Genomic DNA, 21,226 nt, shown 5'->3' on the forward strand with positions numbered 1-21,226 from the left:
ACCTAGGACAGGCACCGTCATTTGCGTGCACATACAGGGAAGGGATTGGACAAGGTCCTTTCAGTTGAGGGAGACATTATTCTATTTTTGTTAGTTTTTGATTTGGTTAAATTTTTAAGTTTGTTTTTGAACTCGCTGAGATCAGAATACTACTTGCAAAATTCAGGAATAGTTGGATTGAAGAGGACATAAGGAGTCTACAAAGGGATTTACATAGGTTAAGTGAGTGGGCAAAAAATTGGCAGGTGGAGTATAATGTGGGAAAATGTGAACTTGTCCACTTTGGCAGGAGGAACAGAAAAGCAGTATGTTATTTAAATGGAGAGAGATTGCAGAACTCTGAGGTACAGAGGGATCTGGGTGTCCTAGTATATGAATCACAAAAAAATTAGTATGCAGGTCCAGCAAGTGATTAGGGGAATGGAATATAAAAGTACAGATGTTTTGCTACAGTTGTACCAGGCATTGGTGAGACCACATCTAGAATACTGTGTGCAGTTTTGGTCTCCTTATTTAAGAAAGGACATAATTGCTTTGGAGGCGGTTCAGTGTTTGGTTCACTAGATTGATTCCTGGGATGAGGGGGTTATCTTATGAGGAAAGGTTGGACAAGTTGGGCCTTTATACATTGGAGTTTAGAAGAATGAGAGATGATCTTATTGAAACATATAAAATGCTGAGGGGACTAGAAGGGGTAGATGCTGAGAGGATGTTTCCCCTTGTGGGGCCACAATTTAAAAATAAGGGGTCTCCCATTTAAGATGGAGATGAGGAGAAATTTTTTCTCCGAGGGTCGTGAGTCTGTGGAACTCCCTTCCCCAGAGAGCAGTGGAGGTAAGGTCATTGAATATTTTTAAGGCCAAGTTAGATAGATTCCTGATTTACAAGGGAGTCAAAAGTTATAGTCGGTAGACGGGAAAGCAGGGTTGAGGTCACAATCAGATCAGCCATGATCTTATCAAATGGCAGAGAAGGCTCGAGGGGCCGAATGGCCTACTCCCGCTCTTAATTCGTATGTCCGTATTTAAAGAGGAAAGTCATCGGCGGCGGTGGGGGGGGGGGGGGGGGGGGGGAGTTCTTCTTGCCTAATTTCATTGATGATGACAATAGTTTTATCTTAGGTTTCTTCAACTAAAAAAATTATGACTGACTTGGCAGCCCTTGAAGTAGGGTCTCCATCCCTGCTAGGTTGCTCCAACAGCATCATTGACAGAAAGCATCCTGGAGCAGTCCATTACAAACAGTAGTGTTGGGTGCAACCAGCAAGTGGTAAGAAAGTAGCTCCTAGGCCATATGACACTGGGAAACCATGGTATAGCCTACGAATGCAGATTTACGAGTAGCTTCACAACAGCTCTCAGATCTGTTTTAAAGTCACAATGGAGCTGTTGTAGATGTATACATTGCATTCCCCTTTACCAAATATATACCATTAGTGTAGCCCAAGAGAGAGGGAGACCCAACTGTAGGGCCTCTTTGTCAGTAATAAGACTGACATTTAAAAAAAAGTAAAATATTTTTTCTTTCCTTCCTCTAAGTCTTACAATTTTGCAAGAATAGCTACTAAATGATCTCAACTTTCATGTTTATTTGTAGCTGCAAGGGAAAATAATGGAATTGAATGCATGAGATGGCAGCCCACTCCCTTTATTTCTCTTAATGCAACCTCCAGGAAGTTAGAAGAAATTATTGGACTGGGGAATGTTTTACCGTAAGTGACTGCAGAGGCATAGAATATAGCATTTTTAAAAGGGAACTGGATAAGGATTAAAAGAGGAAGAATATAAAAGAATAGAGAAAGCGGATTATAGTAAATAGCTCCAGTTAGAGAGCTAGCAGGCCTTTTGTGCATTATTTATCATCTTGTTCCACTACATCAAGGCAGAGGAAAAACAATACCACAGACACAATTTGTGAATATAAATTCATCTGCAACTGCAACACGTGGGGCAATAGCTTTGTATCACCACTGTATCAAGTGGAAAATAAGGTTCAAGAAAACGGTTTTGTGTGGGGAGAAAACGACTATACAATGCAAACAAATTTACAATACATACCTCATCTCCAATCAGCTCATTGCTAAGAAAATCAGCTATATACCGCCAAGATGTCAACATAACCTGATTATCTCATGAGACAGCAAGATTCCCACATCATGTGCATCACAAGAAATTTACAGCTGCAGGCCAATGCACAGATCACTTGGACCCTCAAAAGACACGAGAGATCATGAAATCTACCCAATGAACGACAATTTGCAGTTTTACAGTGCTTTTCATATATACATAAAATAAAAACCTATACACTTTAATGGGTTGGCGGGGGGCGGGGGGGTTGCATTGGAGAGCAGAGTCAGGGAATCCAAGCAGGAAGAGAGAGAAAAGCTTCCTCCACTTGGTGTTCAACATGGAGGAGCACTGATTCATCAGTTGCGGGAGGGCAGTAGGTGGTAATCAGCAGGTATCCTTGACCTGGGGTCTCATGGGGTCCGAAGCCAACGTCAGGGACTCCCACCCGATTGTATACCACTGTGCCCGCAATTCTGGTGGGTCTGTCCTGCCAGTGGGACAGGACATACCTAGGGATGATGATGGAGTCTGGAACGTTGGCTGATAGTTATGATTCTGTGAATATGACTGTCAGGCTGTTACTTGACTAGTAACTTTGGCACCTGTCCCCAAATGTTAGTACCTTAGTCGTGTCCGAATCCAATGCATAGTAACTAAGGGGTCCGTCCAGTTTCATTCTTCTTATCCTTTTTTGTCGTGGTTTGATACAACTAAGTGGCTTGCTAGGCCATTTCAGAGGGCAGTTAAGAGTCAACCATATTGACGTGGAACTGGGAGGTTTCCTTCTGGGTTTTTACAGGAATCCAACAGTTTCATGGTCATTTTTACTGATAGCAGCCTTTTATTCCAGATTTATTCAGTTTTTTTTTAAAAACTGAGTTCAAATTCACAAACTGCCATGGTGGAATTTGGCCAGGCCTCTGGATTATTAATCTAGTAATATAACCACTACGCTACCGTACCTAGATGGAAGAGATTCTAATAGGGGGCAGTTGAAGAACAGTGTTAACACATACAGATAACTTAAAAAGGAAGGCAAGGGTTTAAGATAGGGTGATAATTAGAAAGGACAGTAGAGCTGAGGGTGAACTTTTCAGGAAGGCGTGATGGCAATTTTAAAAGGAATAGGGACAATACTTGAACAAAGGAAAAAGGTTGATAATTTAGGCAAGCATTTGGCCAAGCACAGATATCCGAGTGGTCAGGAGCTAGGTCGAGTCGTGGGTGTGGCATCAAGAGACTTGGGAGAGATCAGAGGTTGAGGAACAGTAACTGGTGCTAATTGTATCCATGAGATTTATATCAATTCGTGTTAATTGTACTCAGGTGGTGTGCATCAATTGGAGCTCTCTTGTATCCATATACATGACAGCTTATATAGGGTGTGGAGTGGGTAATGTGGAGCTCTGTGAATAAAGGCTTGGAAGCAACTGAAGACCAGGCTCTAGTATTCTATCCTTCACCACCGGGCTATCCAGCTTCTAACAACTGGAGCAGGTCAAGGCGTGGGAGTGAACAGACTCAATTTTCAAAGCAAAGGAATCAACGAGCTCTTCAGATGCTATACTGGAAATAACAGTGTGGAGGGAGTCACCATCTTGGACAAAGCTTGATTGGCACCCCATCCACCACCCTAAACATTCACTCCCTTCACCATCGGCACACCATGGCTGCAGTGTGTACCATCCACAGGATGCACTGCAGCAACTCGCCAAGGCTTCTTCGACAGCACCTCCCAAACCCATGATCACTACCACACAGAAGGACAAAGGGAAGCAGGCACATGGGAACAACATCACCTGCACGTTCCCCTCCAAGTCACACACCATTCCAACTTGGAAATATATCGCCGTTCCTTCATTGTCGCTGGGTCAAAACTCGAACTCCCTACCTATTAGCACTGTGGGAGAGCCTTCACCGCACGGACTGCAGCGCTTCACGAAGGTGGCTCATCACCACCTTCTCAAGGGCAATTAGGGATGGGCAATAAATGCCAGCCTTGCCAGCGATGCCCACATCCCATGAACAAATTAAAAAAGGGGGGGGGGGGGGGAGGGGAGAGAAATCAAGGTGGACAAAGGGTGCAGTTATCAGTGGAGAAGAGGTGTTTTTACTTGCCCTCACCCCCCAGGATAGTCCTGGATTGATAAAAGAATTTGGCCACAGCAAAGAGGTGATACTGCCCAAGTCAAATCTGGCAGTAGATGCCCAAGCTAATCATGCACCAAGCTGTGGTTCTCACATTGAAGTTTGCAAGATAGCTGTTGCCCTAGGGAGTTGCAGACTGTGATGGGCCTGGGTGGAACAGGATATTGAAGGCAGAGGCAAAGTAGCTGTTGAACAAGTTGATAGAGGAAGCAACCACAGGAGAGGGAGTTAGGAGTTAGTGGGTGTTAGGGAGGAAGCTAAAGCAGAGGGTGATAGGAGAGGGGGTTGAGGTGGGCAGTGGGCTTGTTGATTGTGAGAGAGTTGAAGAAGTGTTCAGAGATGGCCTAGTCAGTAATCAAGGCCTCAATCCATTTTACTTCCTGACCAAAGATTCTCAGTGAAGAGCCAAATCAAAAATCTAGCCCACAGAGGAATTGTTCCATGTTGAGCTAGGCATCCTTCCAAACCATTTCCTCACAATGCAAGTATAACAGAGGCTGATAGTTTCCTCATCTTTCAAATCAGTCAGAATTTGGATGTTCTCCTAGTTGAATACTGAGAACATCAGTGTCAGCTGCATACAAGGGCCACCATCAATCTCTTCAGCTTGTACAAGCTCCCACACCATTCAAATTGGAATTTGAAATCTGAGGTTACGTACAATTAAGCTCTCAAAAACCTTAGAAATGATCCTTAACAAATATTACCAAAACAAACATGTGACATGATCTTTTTGCAAAATTTAGTTGGATGCAATCAACAGCAGAAGAAAAAGAACTGCAGGTCTATTATAACAGTCACATTACAATATCAATGTCATGCTTCTTCTCTGGGATTCAAGAGCTTGAATGTTTCCCTTGCATCTTCATAGCCAAAATTGGAAACATTTCTCAAAGTACTGTTTCACCAAAATATAATACAGTTTTAGCATTGTTTCATCTAACATTTAACCTCCTGATATGATAATACAGTTCACCATTTGATTTGTGAACTGTTATTCAGTGACACTTGCTGGAGTTGTGTGTGTCTGGATGTCAGGTGAAGACAGGCTTAATTGTGATGCCTGAGCAAATAACCTAATATTTACTGCCTATGCATACACATGAAGAATGGCCACTTGGGTGTGGTACCAAAGAACAATCAAGACCTATGGATTTGTTCCCCAGTGGGAAGTCAAAAGTGTCAGGAGACAGAGGGAGAGAGGAGAGAAAACGCAGTCACATTACATATCACTGAACCTGGAATGGCAGGCATTTCATGTTTGCACTAGTGCTGAGGAAGAACTCTTGGAAGTCACATTGAGTCATTTGAGTAGTTGGACATCTGTCATTAACATATCAGTAATATACCCCTTAGTGAATTCATGCATATAATGTTTTGGTAAATATTTTATGAACATAGCAGAGATAAATCCAGCCAAATACAGATAGTGTTTGTTTTATGCACCTACCATCGTCACAAAAGTGTACATGTGTCATGTGAAGGGAAATAGCAGTGGCACTAAATGCTGCCTCTCCCACTCCCTGGACTGCAGATTACTGCCAAAAGACATTGAATGACCTGACAAAGGCAGGCAAGGTAACAAACACCAGCCACTCTCTCTTTTCACCATTGGGCACTAACACACTGTTCAATCTCTAAAATTAATTGCTGCACAAGTAACACGTCAACCTGCACTGTGGATAAGGGGGCACTAACTTGGAATATAACAATAGGTGTTGCCATCTACATTAAGCAATTGCTTGCACACAGAACAACTTACATTTATATAGCACCTTTAACATGGAAAAATGAGCCAAACCACTTCACGGAAGAGTAATCAAAAAAAAAATTGACATCAAGCCAAAGAAGGAGATATTAGGAGGGGTGACCAAAACCTTACATAGAATGTGCAGCATAAAAACAGGCCATTCGACCCCACAGGTCCATACCAGTGTTTATGCTCCAGATGAGCCTCCTCCCATCCTTCTTTATCAAACCCCATCAACATATCCTATTCCTTTCTCCCTCATGTGTTTATCTAGCTTCCCCTTAAATGCATGTATGCTAGTCGCCTCAACTACTCCTTGTGGTAGCGAGTTCCACATACGAAGTCCTCTCTGCGTAAAGAAGTTTCTCCTGAATTCCCTATTTGATTTCTTAGTGACTATCACTCCTCATTCTTCTTGATCTGTCTGCAGCCTTTGACATAGTTGACCACACCATCCTCCTCCATCGTCCAGTTGAGTGGGACTGCGATCGCCTGGTTCCATTCTTAGCTATCCAATCATAGCCAGAGAATCACCTGCAATGGCTTCTCTTCCCGCTCCCACACTGTTACCTCTGGAGTCTCTGAGGATCTATCCTTGGCCCCCCCTATTTCTCATCTACATGCTGCCCCTCGGTGGCATCATCCGAAAACATGAGGTCAGATTCCACATGTACGCTAACGACACCCAGCTCTACCTCACAACCACCTCCCTTGACCCCTCCACTGGCTGTCATTTGTCACATTGCTTGTCTGATATCCAGTACTGGGTGAGCAAAAGGTTCCTCTAACTAAATATTGGGAAGACCAAAGCCATTGTCCATGATCCCCGCTGCAAACTCTGTTCCCTAGCCAGTGACTCCATCCCTCTCCTTGGCCACTGTCTGAGGCTGAACCAGACTGTTCGTAACCTTGGTGTCCTATATGACCCCGAGATGAGATTTCAACCACATATCTACTCCATCACCAAGACCGTCTACTTCCACCTCTAACATTGTCCGTCTCTGCTCCTGCCTCAACTCATTTGCTGAAGCCCTCGTCCATGCTTTTGTTACCTCCAGACTGGACTATTCCAATGCTCTCCGAGCCAAACTCCTATCTTCCACCCTCCATAAACTTGAGCTCATCCAAAATTCTGCTGCACGTATCCTAACTCGCACCAAGTCCCATTCTCGCTGATCTACATCGGCGCTCAGTCTGGGAACGCCTTGATTTTAAAATTCTCATCCTTGTTTTCAAATCCCTCCAGGGCCTTGCCCCTCCCTACTTCTGTAACCCCCTCCAGCCATACAACCCTCCGAGATCTCTGTGCTCCTCCAATTCTTGCCTCTTGCGTAGTCCCAATTTTAACTGCTCCACCATTGGTGGCCCTGCCTTCAGCTGCCTAGGCCTAAGCTCTGGAATTCCCTCCCTAAACCTCTCCGCCTATCTCTCATCCTTTAAGCCTTTCTCTTTGACCAAGCTTTCGGTCACTTGTCCTAATACCTCCTTATGTGGCGTGGTGTCAAATTTTGTTTGATAACGCTCCTGTGAAGCGCCTTGGGATGTTTTACGACATTAAAGGTGCAATATAAATTCAAGTTGTTGTTTACTTATATTTATGACCCCAAGTTCTGGTCTCCCCTGCAAGTGGAAGCATCTTCTCCACGTCTATCCTATCAAACCAGTTCATAATCTTAAAGACCTCTAGCAGGTCACCCCACCCAGTATTCTCTTTGAGAGAAACAAGCCCCAGCCTATTCAATCTTTCTAGATAAGTATAACCTCTTAGTTCTGGTATCGTCCAGTGCCTCTATATCCTTTTTATATTATGGAGACCAGAACTGTTCATAGTACTCCAAGTTTGACCTAACCAATGTTCTATACAAGTTTAACATAACTTCCCTGCTTTTCAATTGTATTGGTCATAGAAGTGGGTTTAAAAGGAGGATCTTAAAGAAAGAGAGGAAGGTGGGGAGATGGAAGAGTTTAGGGAGGATATTTCAGAGTATAGGGGAAAGGTGGCTGAAGGACAGACACCAATGTTGGGGCAAGGTGAGCAGGTTGCACAAGAGCCCAGAGTCAGAGGAATGGAGGCAGAGGGGCTAGAGCAGGTTAAGGAGATAGGGAGATGTAAGGCCATGAAGGAATTTTAACACAAAAATGAGAAATTTAAGTTTGAGGTATTGGAGTACCAGGAGTCAAGTAGGTTAGCAAGGACAAGGGTTATGGGTGAGCAAGATTTGGTGAAAGATAGGATACTGGCTCATACGTTGCAGACGAGCTGAAGTGTATGGAGTGTGGAGAATGGGAGCTAGCCAGAAGAGTACAGTAATGGTTGAGTTTGGAGGTAACAAAGGCGTGGTCGAGGATTTCAATAGCAGATAAGAACATAAGAATACAAGAAATAGGAGCAGGAGTAGGCCATATGGCCCCTCGAGCCTGCTCTGCCATTCAATCAGATCATGGCTGATCTTTGACCTCAACTCCACTTTCCTGCACGATCCTCATATCCCTGGATTCCCCTAGAGTGCAAAAAATATATCTATCTCAGCCTTGAATATACCCAACATCTCAGCATCCACAGCCCTCTGGGGTAGAGAATTCCAAAAATTCACAACCCTCAGAGTGAAGAAATTCCTCATCTCAGCCTTAAATGGCCAACCCCTTATCCTGAGACGACACCCCTTAGTTCTAGACTGTCCAGCCAGGGGCGACAGCCTCTCAGCATCTTCCCTATCAAGTCCCCTCAGAATCTTACATGTTTCAATGAGATCACCTCTATTTCTTCTAAACTACAGAGAGTGTAGGCCCATTCTACTCAATCTCTCCTCAGAGGACAACCCTCTCATCCCAGTAATTAATCTAGTGGACCTTCATTGCACCACCTCTAAGGCAAGTATATCCTTCCTTACATAAGGAGACCAAAACTGTACTTAGTACTCCAGGTGTGGTCTCACCAAAGCCCTATACAATTGTAGCAAGACTTCCTTACTATTATTCTCCAACCTCCTTGCAATAAACACCAACATGCCATTTTCCTTCCTAATTGCTTGCTGTACCTGCATGCTAATTTTTCTGTGTTTCTTGTACGAGGGCAACAAATCTCTCCGAACACCAACATTTAATAGTTTCTCATAATTTAAAAAATATTCTGTTATTCTATTCTTCCTACCAAAGTAAATAACCTCACATTGCCCCACATTATACTCCATCTGCCACCTTCTTGCCCACTCACTTATCCTGTCACTATCCCTTTGTAGACTCTGTGTCCTCCTCACGGCTTACTTTCTCACCGAGCTTTGCATCATCAACAAACTAAGATACATTACACTCTGACCCCTCAACTAAGTCATTAATATCGATTGTACATGATCCTTGCGGCATCCCACTAGTTATAGCCTGACAACCTGAAAATTACCCGTTAATCTCTACTCTCTGTTTTCCGTCTGTTATCCAATCCTCTATCCATGCTAATAAATGATCCCCAACCCCATGAGCCCTTACCTTGCGTAATAACCTTTTATGTGACACCTTATCGAACGCCTTTTAAAAATCCAAATATATTACATCCACTGGTACTCCTTTATCTATCCTACTAGTTACATCCTCAAAAAACATTAATAGATTTGTCTAACACGATTTCCCTGTCATAAAACCATATTGACTCTGCCTAATCATATTACGATTTTCTAAGTGCCCTATTATCACTTCCTTGATAATAGATTCCAGCATTTTCCCGACAACTATGACAGGCTAACTGGCCTGTAGTTCAGTTTTCTCTCTCCCTCTTTTCTTGAATAGCGGGGTTACATTTGCTACCTTCTAATCCTCTGGGACTGTTCTAGAATCTAGGAAATTTTGGAAGATCACAACCAATGCATCCATTATCTCTGCAGCCATCTCTTTTAGAACCCTAGCATGTAGGCCATCAGGCCCAGGGGATTTGTCAGATGGGCTGACGTAGGTTGAAAACGGTTAATGTTACAGAGGAGGAAGTAGGCATTCTTTGTTTTGGGAGAGGGTGTGAGGTCAGAAACTCAACTAGGTCAAATAGGATGCTGAGGGTGCAAACAGTTTGGTTCAGCCTGGGACAGTAGCCAGATAGGAGGTATGTGTCAGGGGTATGGAAATTGCAGTGGGAATAAACACAATCATTAACAGGAAGAAATTGTGGATCATCAAGACGTTGGACAAACAATCTAACAACAGAGGCACCGGAGGAGTCAAGAGAGGTGGTGGAGAGGTGGTGGAGAGGTGGTGGAGAGGTGGTGGAGAGGTGGTGGAGAGGTGGTGGAGAGGTGGTGGAGAGGTGGTGGAGAGGTGGTGGAGAGGTGGTGGAGAGGTGGTGGAGAGGTGGTGGAGAGGTGGTGGAGAGGTGGTGGAGAGGTGGTGGAGAGGTGGTGGAGAGGTGGTGGAGAGGTGGTGGAGAGGTGGTGGAGAGGTGGTGGAGAGGTGGTGGAGAGGTGGTGGAGAGGTGGTGGAGAGGTGGTAGAGAGGTGGTAGAGAGGTGGTAGAGAGGTGGTAGAGAGGTGGTAGAGAGGTGGTGGAGAGGTGGTGGAGAGGTGGTGGAGAGGTGGTGGAGAGGTGGTGGAGAGGTGGTGGAGAGGTGGTGGAGAGGTGGTGGAGAGGTGGTGGAGAGGTGGTGGAGAGGTGGTGGAGAGGTGGTGGAGAGGTGGTGGAGAGGTGGTGGAGAGGTGGTGGAGAGGTGGTGGAGAGGTGGTAGAGAGGTGGTAGAGAGGTGGTAGAGAGGTGGTAGAGAGGTGGTAGAGAGGTGGTAGAGAGGTGGTAGAGAGGTGGTAGAGAGGTGGTAGAGAGGTGGTAGAGAGGTGGTAGAGAGGTGGTAGAGAGGTGGTAGAGAGGTGGTAGAGAGGTGTCGTCAGAATAAACATGGAAGATAACCACGTCTGCGGATCAAGTTTCTTTTTTATTCATTCATGGGATGTGGGTGTCGCTGGCAAGGCCGGCATTTATTGCCCATCCCTAATTTCCCTCGAGAAGGTGGTGAGCCCCCTTCTTGAACCGCTGCAGTCCGTGTGGTGAAGTTTCTCCCATAGTGCTGTTAGGAAGGGAGTTCCAGGATTTTAACCCAGCGACGATGAAGAAACCGCGATATATTTCCAAGTCGGGATGGTGTGTGACTTGGAGGGGAATGTGCAGGTGGTGTTGTTGTTCCCATGAACCTGCTGCTCTTGTCCTTCTAGGTGGTAGAGGTCGTGGGTTTGGGAGGTGCTGTCGAAGAAGCCTTGGCGAGTTGCTGCAGTGCATCCTGTGGATGGTACACACTGCAGCCACTGTGCGCCAGTGGTGAAGGGAGTGAATGTTTAGGGTGGTGGATGGGGTGCCAATCAAGTGGGCTGCTTTGTCCTGGATGGTGTCGAGCTTCGAGTGTTGTTGGAGCTGCACTCATCCAGGCAAGTGGAGAGTATTCCGTCACACTCCTGACTTATGCCTTGTAGATGGTGGAAAGGCTTTGGGGAGTCAGGAGGTGAGTCAATCGCCACAGAATACCCAGCCTCTGACCTGCTCTTGTACCCACAGTAGTTATGTGGCTGGTCCAGTTAAGTTTCTGGTCAATGGTGACCCCCAGGATGTTGATGGTGGGGGATTTGGCGATGGTAATGCCGTTGAATGTCAAGGGGAGGTGGTTAGAATCTCTCTGGTTGGAGATAGACATTGCCTGGCACTTATCTGGTGCGAATGTTACTTGCCACTTATGAGCCCAAGCCTGGATGTTGTCCAGGTCTTGTTGCACGCGGACTCAGACTGCTTAATTATTTGAGGGGTTGCAAATGGAACGGAACACTGAGCACTCATCGCGAACATCCCCATTCCTGACCTTATGATAGAGAGAAGGTCATTGATGAAGCAGCTGAAGATGTCCTGGGGCTGAGATGATTAGCCTCCAACAACCACTACCATCTTCCTTTGTGCTAGGTATGACTCCAGCCATTGGAGAGTTTTCCCCGATTCCCATTGACTTCAATTTTACTAGGGCTCCTTGGTGCCACACTCGGTCAAATGCTGCCTTGATGTCAAGTGCAGTCACTCTCACCTCACCTCTGGAATTCAGCTCTTTTGTCAGTCTTTGAACCAAGGCTGCAATGAGTTCTGGAGCAGAGTGGTCCTGGCGGAACCCAAACAGAGCATTGGTGAGCAGGTTATTGGTGAGTAAGTGCCGCTTGATAGCACTGTCAACTACATCTTCCATCACTTCGCTGATGATTGAGAGTAGACTGATGGGGCGGTAATTGGCCGGATTGGATTTGTCCTACTTTTTGTGGACAGGACATACCTGGACAATTTTCCACATTGTCGGGTAGATGCCAGTGTTGTAGCTGTACTGGAACAGTTTGGCTGGAGGCGCGGCTAGTTCTGGAGCACAAGTCTTCAGCACTACAGCCGGGATGTTGTCGGGGCCCATAGCTTTTGCTGTATCCAGTGCACTCAGCCGTTTCTTGATATCACGTGGAGTGAATCGATTTGGCTGAAGACTGGCTTCTGTGATGGTGGGGATATCGGGAGGAGGCCGAGATAGATCATTCACTCGGCACTTCTAGCTGAAGATGGTTGCAAACGCTTCAGCCTTGTCTTTTGCACTCACGTGCTGGACTCCGCCATCATTCAGGATGGGGATGTTTACAGAGCCTCCGCCTCCCTTTAGTTGTTTAATTGTCTACCACCATTCACGACTGGATATGGCAGGACTGCAGAGCTTTGATTTGATCTGTTGGTTGTGGAATCGCTTAGCTCTGTCTATAGCACGTTGCTTCCGCTGTTTAGCATGCGTGTCGTCCTGAGTTGTAGCTTCACCAGGTTGCCACCTCATTTTTAGGTACGCCTGGTGCTGCTCCTGGCATGCTCTTCTACACTCCTCATTGAACCAGGGTTGATCCTCTGGCTTATAGGTAATGGTAGAGCGAGGAATATGCCAGGCCATGAGTTTACAGATTGTGCTGGAATACAATTCTGCTGCTGCCGATGGCCCACAGCGACTCATGGATGCCCAGTTTTGAGCTGCTAGATCTGTTCTGAGTCTATCCCATTTAGCACGGAGATAGTGCCACACAATATGTTGGATAACGGGACTTCGTCTCCACGAGGACTGTGCAGTGGTCACTCCTACCAATACTGTCATGGACAGATGCATCTGCGACAGGTAGATTGGTGAGGACGAGGTCAAGTAAGTTTTTCCCTCGTGTCGGTTCGCTCACCACCTGCCGCAGGCCCAGTATGGCAGCTATGTCCTTCAGGACTCGGCCAGCTCGGTCAGTAGTGGTGCTACCGAGCCACTCTTGGTGATGGACATGAAGTGTGTGTGTGTGTGTGTGTGTGTGTGTGTGTGTGTGTGTGTGTGTGTGTGTGTGTCCCAAGAGTACATTCTGTGCCCTTGCTGCCCTCAGTGCTTCCTCCGAGTGGTGTTCAACATGGAGGAGGACTGATTCGGGATGAAGGTTTTTTTCATAAAGACAAAAGCAAGAAGGGTTTTTTCAGATGAGAGAAACACAGTTCTGGGCAAAAAGGTAAAGGGTCAAAATTCTGTAATACTCTTTTGGTAAATTAACTGGAATTCAAAATCAGAGAAGTCAGATTAGAACAATTTGCATGGCCTAATTTGAATATACAAAATGATCAGTTATCTTCCCTAGTTGTACAGTATCAGGATCTCAACTACACTATTTTTTCACACTATCAATTACCACACACTTATTGAAATTACAGCGCAGTTAACCTTTCTTCCTGCATGAGAATCCTGGGATGACAGCATTGTCCTCTCAGGAGAGATTGAGTAGAATGGGCCTATACTCTCTGGAGTTCAGAAGAATGAGAGGTGATCTCATTGAAACATAAGATTCTAAGAGGATGCTGAGAGGATATTTCTCCCGGCTGGAGGCCAGAACTCGGGAACATAGTCTCAGGATAATGGGTCGGACATTTAGGACTGAGATGAGGAGCAATTTCTTCACTCAGAGGGACGTGAATATTTGGAATTCTCTACCCCAGAGGGCTGTGGATTCTCAGTCGTTGTGTATTCAAGGCTGAGAGAGATAGAATTTTGGACTCTAAGGGAATCAAGGGATGGGGGAATCGGGCGCGAAAGTGGAGTCAAGGCCGAAGATCAGCCATGATCTTATTGAATGGCGGAGCAGGCTCAAGGAGCCGTATGGCCTATTCCTGCTCCTATTGCTTCCTTCCCTTAAGCCCCCACCTCATTGAATTTCAAGCTCGACACGATGCTGAGCTCTTCTTCCGTCGCCTTCGCGCCCACTTCTTTGGCCAGGATTCTTCCCCCCTCCCCCCCCACCACACAGCGTGCCCTTTCTCCCATCTTCAGAATTCTCGGTCCACCTGGACCCCTCCTCTGTTCTCTTACCCTCTCTTGATCTTTTCATTACGTACTGCCACATCGGCCCTCTCAATTTCTCTACTCCCTTCACTCACTCTAACATACCTCCCTCTGAACTCGCAGCACTCCGTTCGCTCAAGTCAAACACTGACATTGACACTAAACCAGCGCCGCTCATCAGCAGTTGTTGTGTGGCAAACAGACCTCTACTTTGCAGAGGCTGAACGCCAACTCTCCAACACCTCCTCCTACCTCCCCCGGACCACGACCCCACCGCCGAACATCAAGTCATAATTTCCCAGACAGTCACTGACCTCATCTCCTCTGGAAAACTTCCCTCTACGGCCTCCAACCTCAGGCCCCCACCCCGGTACAGCCTACTTCTACCTCCTTCCCAAGATCCACAAACAGGACTGCCCTGGGAGACCCATCGTTTCAGCCTGATCTTGCCCAACGGAGCTTATTTCCTCTTATCTTGACTATATTTTTTCTCCCCTTGTCCAGTCTCTTCCGACCAACATCAGCAACTCTTCTGACTCCCTCTACCACTTTAACAGTTACCAGTTCCCCGGCCCTAACCGTCTCCTTTTCACCAGGGACATCCAGTCCCTCTATACCTCCATCCCCCACAAAGACGGCCTGCAGGCCCCCCGCTTCTTCCTTGAACGGAGGCCCAACCAGTCCCCATCCACCATAACCCTCCTCCACCTGGCTGAACTTGTTCTTACGTTGAACAACTTCTCCTTTGACTCCACTCACTTCCTCCAAATAAAAGGTGTCGCTATGGGAACCCGTATGGGTCCCAGCTCTGCCTGTCTTTTTGTGGGATTTGTGGAACATTCCTTGTTTCAGTCCTACTCAGGTCCCCTCCCTCACCTCTTCTTCCGGTACATTGATGATTGTATCAGTGCCGTTGCCTGCTCTCACCACAAACTGGAAAATTTCATCAACTTTGCTTCCAATTTCCGCCCTTCCCTCGTCATCACATGGTCCATCTCCAACTTTTCCCTTCCCTTCCTTGACTTCTCTATCTCCAATTCTGGGGATAGGCTGTCAACCAATATCCATTATAAGCCCACCAACTCCCACGACTACCTTGATTATACTTCCTCCCATCCCACTTCCTGTAAGGATTCTATTCCCTTCTCCCAGTTTCTCCATCTCCTTCGCATCTGTTCTGACGATACCACCTTCCACACCAGTGCTTCTGGTATGTCTTCCTTTTTACTCAACCAAGGATTCCCCTCACTGCAGTTGACCGGGACCTCATTCGTGTCCGCCCTATTTCCTGCACTTCTGCCCTCACTCCTTCCCTCCCAAAACCAAGACATGGTCCCCCTTGTCCTCACCTTCCACCCCACCAGCCTCCACATTCAATGTAACATCTTCCGCCATTTCCACCTCCCCCAACATGATCCCACCACCAAACACATCTTCTCCTCCCCTCCCCTTTCAGCATTCCAAAGGGACCCCTCCTCGACACCCTGATCCACTCTTCCATCACCCCCAACACCCGGTCTCCTCCCCACAGCACCTTCCCGTGCGAGCACAGGAGATGCAACACCTGCCCTTTCACCTCCTCCCTTCTCACCGTTCAGAGCCCCAAACATTCCTTCCAGCTGAAAGAGCCATTTACTTGTACTTCTTTCAATTTAACATACTGTATTCACTGCACACAATGCGGTCTCCTCTAAATTGGGGAGGCCAAACGCAGACTAGGTGATCGCTTTGCTGAACACCTCCGTTCTGTCCGCAAGCATGACCCTGACCTGCCGGTTGCTTGACATTTTAATTCCCATTCCCACTCCTACTCTGACTTCTTGGTCTTCGGCCTCTTACACTGTTCCAGTGAAGCTCGAGGAACAGCACCTCATCATTCGTTGAGGCACTTTACAAACTTCTGGACTCAGCATTGGTTTCAATAACTTCAGATCATAACCACTGCTCCTATTTTTTCAGTCAGCTACTGCTGGTAATGGTTCTGCTGCTGCCATTTACAGCTACTCCTGATCAATCTTTTGCTTCGTAACCTGTCCCATTACCACTTTCCTTGCCGTACACCATCATCTCTTTTGTCATTTAATCACTCATGCCCTCTATCTTATCACAGACCTTCCCTTTTGTTCTTCCCCTCCCTCCCCCACAACCCCTTTCCCTGGCTCTGTACTTCCTTAAAAACTTTAACTCTTAACATCTTCCAGTTCTGACGAAAGGTCTTTGACCTGAAACATTAACTCTGTTTCTTTCTCCACAGATGCTGTCTGACTTGCTGAGCTTCTCCAGCATTTTCTGTTTATATTTCCTATTTCTTATGTTCTCATCTTAATCAACTTGTCCAATTTTACAATACGGCACAATTTTGTTGAATCCACAGGAGATCCTGCTTGCTCACTGTTAACATGATCGCCTATGGTTCTCTAAGACTTGCAGTAAACAGTCTACATTTTACAAAGATGGAAATTAAGCAAAACAACGGACAATGGTGCGTGAAAGTAAGTGATGTCAACCTATAGCAGCCTCATCTACCTCCATGGAAACAGTGCATGGCACCATTACTTTTCCAACCTTTAAGTCAGGCATTATGTATAGTGTAGAAGAAACTAAGCAGGTGGGAGAAAATCATTTGCACAATGGTGGGGAGAGGCTGGGAATAATGAATGAATGAAATAATCAAGAAAAAAAGAGATACACAAAACAAGGGAAAGGAATTGACCTATCATAACACAGAAGGGATAAAAACTTAAATTTGGACAGGAAAGGGGCAGGGGGAAATGGAATGGTACAGTCCTTTAGCACACTCACCTTTTACTTATGGGAGACCTGGGTTTGAATACAACCCATACTTGTGCGATGAAAACCTGCTAAGGTCCTTCCAGTTCGGTTAGTCGCAGTCAGAATCCTAGTAGCCACAGGCCTACACCACTGTCCGTTCTTTAAAACAAACTGGCGATCTCACTCCAAGCCCAAAGGAATGACAGGTATGTGAATTTTTAGATTTCCCATTTGTACAGTAAATGGTGCTCTTCTGACATTGGTTGGAGCACTGTGCAGGCAGTTTTGCTCCAAATTTGTCTCATTATCTCAAACCTAGGAGTGCATTTTATGCTGAGACAGTGACAAAAAAGTGGTAATGAAATATTTTTTCTGGCACTAACATCCCTCAGTTTGATAAGCACATAATTTAATGAAAAAAATATGAAAGGAAGAAAACCAATCTACGCATACAGCTCAGCTTTGAGCATAAATGGGAGAAACGTAACTATAAATGTAATACTTTTTGAGCTGCTGAACCACTGGGAAATACCACACAAGAACAGACAACAGTTTATAATCACAAGGTTACCTGACTTTGCAGTTCACTTTGTTGCTTCAGGCGGAGGTTTTCTGGTGTATCAGCAACTATGGTGAATTGCTGCTTTGGGTAATGCCTGAAACAATAAGACAGAGTAGCAATTAGAGTCTCAATAAATAGTAATAAGTATGCTAAATACAGAAATAAAAAGAATGTGTACTTCACTTTTACAGGATTACATTACGTCCTGTATTAGCTGATATGAGTTTAATGTTCCACTGATTCGAAGAGATATTGTACGACAAGACCACCAGTAGGCAAATTATAAAAACAGTAATCCTGTTCGTTCTGAATTAAAAGCGAAATACTGCAGATGCCGGAAAACTGACATGAAAACAGAAAATGCTGGAGACTCTCAGGTCAGGCAGCATATGTTGAGAGAACACACCAGCCCACCCATCTTACATTGCCAGAACCTACTGCCAGAGAGAAAATGGGAGCTATAATTGAAGTCGAAACTTGTTAAAGTCAATATTAAGACCAGTGGACGGAAAAGTGCCGAGCAGAAAAAGCTTCTGTGGAACAGTAGGTGCTAGCAACGTAGGATAAGTGTGCCGGCATTTCCAGGAATAGGCGAAGGGAGCAGGTTAGTGGTTGGGGTGGGGATCCTTTGGAACAACGTACTGGCAGGGATGTCTGCGCTCTTGGTGTCAGCCTGCTTTTTCCTTCCACCAGACTTGTGGGCCACTGGAGCTTTCCTAGATCCTTATACTTCCTAACCCACATACCTATCCCCCTTTAACTATTGTTACAAGGGAACAGCTATAATTATGGGGGGTTTTAACTATCATATTAACTGGACAAATCAAATTGGGCAGGGCAGCCTTGAGGAAGAGTTTATTGAGTGTATTAGAGATGGATTTCTTGAGCAGTATGTAACTGATCCTACAAGGGGGCAAGCAAGCTTGGACCTGGTCCTGTGTAATGAGCCAGGATTAATTAATAATGTCCTAGTTAAGGATCCCCTTGGAATGAGTGACCATAACATGGTTACATTCCACATCCAATTAGAGGGTGAGAAGGTTGGTTCTCAAACAAGCGTACTGAGCTTGAATAAAGGAGACCATGATGGTATGAGAGCGGAATTGATTAAAGTGGACTGGGAAAATAGATTAAAGGGTAAGATGGTACATGAGCAGTGGTGTTCATTCAAGGAGTTATTTTACAACTTTCAAAAAATATATATTCCACTGAGGAAAAAAGGGTGTAAAAGAAATGACAGCCATCCGTGGCTAAGTAAAGAAATTAAGGACAGTATCCGACTAAAAACAAGGACATATAAGGTAGCCAAACTTAGTGGGAGGATAGAAGATTGGGAAGTCTTCAAAAGACAGCAAAAAGTAGCTAAAGGATTGATTAAGAAAGGGAAGATAGATTATGAAAATAAATTAGCAAAAAATATAAAAAGATAGCCAGAGTTTCTATAGTTATATAAAAAGAAAAAGGGTGGCTAAGGCAAACGTAGGTCCCTTAGAGGATGAGACCGGGAAATTAATGGTGGGAAATATGGAGATGGCAAAAATGCTGAACAAATATTTTGTTTGTCTTTACGGTAGAGGACACTAAGAATATCCCAACACTGGACAAACAGGGGGCTCTGGGGGGGGGGGGGGGGGGGAGGAGGAGCTAAATACGATTAAAATCACTAAGGAATTGGTACTCAGTAAATTAATGGAACTCAAGACGGATAAATCCCCTGGACCTGATGGCTTACATCCTAGGGTCTTGAGGGAAGTGGCAGTAGGGATTGTGGATGCTTTGGTAATAATTTTCCAAAATTCTCTGGACTCGGCAAAGGTCCCGGCAGATTGGAAAACTGCTAATGTAACACCCTTATTTTAAAAGGGTAGTAGGCAGAAGGCTAGAAATTATAGACCAGTTAGCCTAACATCTGTAGTGGATAAAATTTTGGAGTCTATTATTAAGGAGACAGTAGCGGAACATTTGGATAAACATAATTTAATAGGACAAAGTCAGCATGGCTTTATGAAGGGGAAGTCATGTCTGACAAATTTGCTTGAGTTCTTTGAGGACATAACGTACAGGGTGGATAAAGGGGAACCAGTGGACGTAGTGTATTTAGACTTCCAGAAGGCATTCGACAAGGTGCCACATAAAAGATTATTGCTCAAGATAAAGAATCACTGGATTGGGGGTAATATTCTGGCATGGGTGGAGGATTGGTTATCTAACAGGAAGCAGAGAGTTGGGATAAATGGTTCATTCTCGGACTGGCAACCAGTAGCCAGTGGTGCTCCACAGGGGTCGGTGCTGGGTCCCCAACTCTTTACAATCTATATTAACGATTTGGTGGAGGGGACCGAGTGTAACATATCAAAGTTTGCAGATGATACAAAGATGGGAGGGAAAGTAGAGAGTGAGGAGGACATAAAAAACCTCCAGGGGGATATAGACAGGCTGGGTGAGTGGGCGGAGATTTGGAAGATACAATACAATATTGAAAAATATCAGGTTATGCACTTTGGCAGGAAAAAAAATCAGAGAGCAAGTTATTATCTTAATGGCGAGAAACTGGAAAGTACTGCAGTACAAAGGGATCTGGGGGTCCTAGTGCAAGAAAATCAAAAAGTTAGTATGCAGGTGATCAAGAAGGCCAACGAAATGTTGGCTTTTATTGCTAGGGGGATAGAATATGAAAACAGGGAGGTATTGCCGCAGTTATATAAGGTATTGATGAGACCGCACCTGGAATACTGCATACAGTTTTGGTCTCCATACTTAAGAAAAGACATACTTGCTCTCGAGGCAGTACAAAGAAGGTTCACTCGGTTAATCCCGGGGATGAGGGGGCGGACATATGAGGAGAGGTTGAGTAGATTGGGACTCTACTCATTGGAGTACAGAAGAATGAGAGGCGATCTTATTGAAACGTAAGATTGTGAAGGGGCTTGATCGGGTGGATGCGGTAAGGATGTTCCCAAGGATGGGTGAAACTAGAACTAGGGGGCATAATCTTAGAATAAGGGGCTGCTCTTTCAAAACTGAGATGAGGAGAAACTTCTTCACTCAGAGGGTAGTAGGTCTGTGGAATTTGCTGCCCCAGGAAGCTGTGGCAGCAACATCATTAAATAAATTTAAAACAGAAATCGACAGTTTCCTAGAAGTAAAGGGAATTAGGGGTTACGGGGAGCGGGCAGGAAATTGGACATGAATTTAGATTTGAGGTTAGGATCAGATCAGCCATGATCTTATTGAATGGCGGAGCAGGCTCGAGGGGCCGATTGGCCTACTCCTGCTCCTATTTCTTATGTTCTTATGTACACTCTGTCTTGTATGTCTTATTTCTTTCATTTCTCTCCTTCGGCCTCCTATTGTCTCTTATGCATATCACTTCTGCCATTTAACCATTGCCTATTCTCCACTTAAGCATACTACAGGTCATTACACCACTTCTCCTCTTGGGTGGTCCTGAAGTGTTTCTTTTTCTCCCCCTTCCCTTTGTTCTGTTCCTTTTTAAATGGTGTTCATCTGTAATATCTTCAAGTTCTGAGGAAGGGTCCCGTACCCAAAACATCGACTGATGTGTTCTGAACAGATGCTGCCTGACCAGCCGAGTGTCTCTG

At 45.3% G+C, this 21,226-nt stretch overlaps 1 protein-coding gene across 2 annotated transcripts in view; it reads right to left on the reverse strand.

The window, feature by feature from the left end:
• Nucleotides 1-21,226, reverse strand: part of nebl (nebulette) — a 352,049-nt gene that overhangs the window by 184,974 nt on the left and 145,849 nt on the right. For both annotated transcript variants that reach the window (XM_068007103.1, XM_068007102.1), the window contains exon 3: nt 17,634-17,718. In XM_068007103.1, coding sequence (XP_067863204.1) covers nt 17,634-17,718 — 85 coding nt within the window. The remainder of the gene's footprint in view (nt 1-17,633; nt 17,719-21,226) is intronic.

Source organism: Heptranchias perlo, chromosome 2 (genome assembly GCF_035084215.1).
Source record: "Heptranchias perlo isolate sHepPer1 chromosome 2, sHepPer1.hap1, whole genome shotgun sequence".
Classification (NCBI taxonomy): domain Eukaryota; kingdom Metazoa; phylum Chordata; class Chondrichthyes; order Hexanchiformes; family Hexanchidae; genus Heptranchias; species Heptranchias perlo.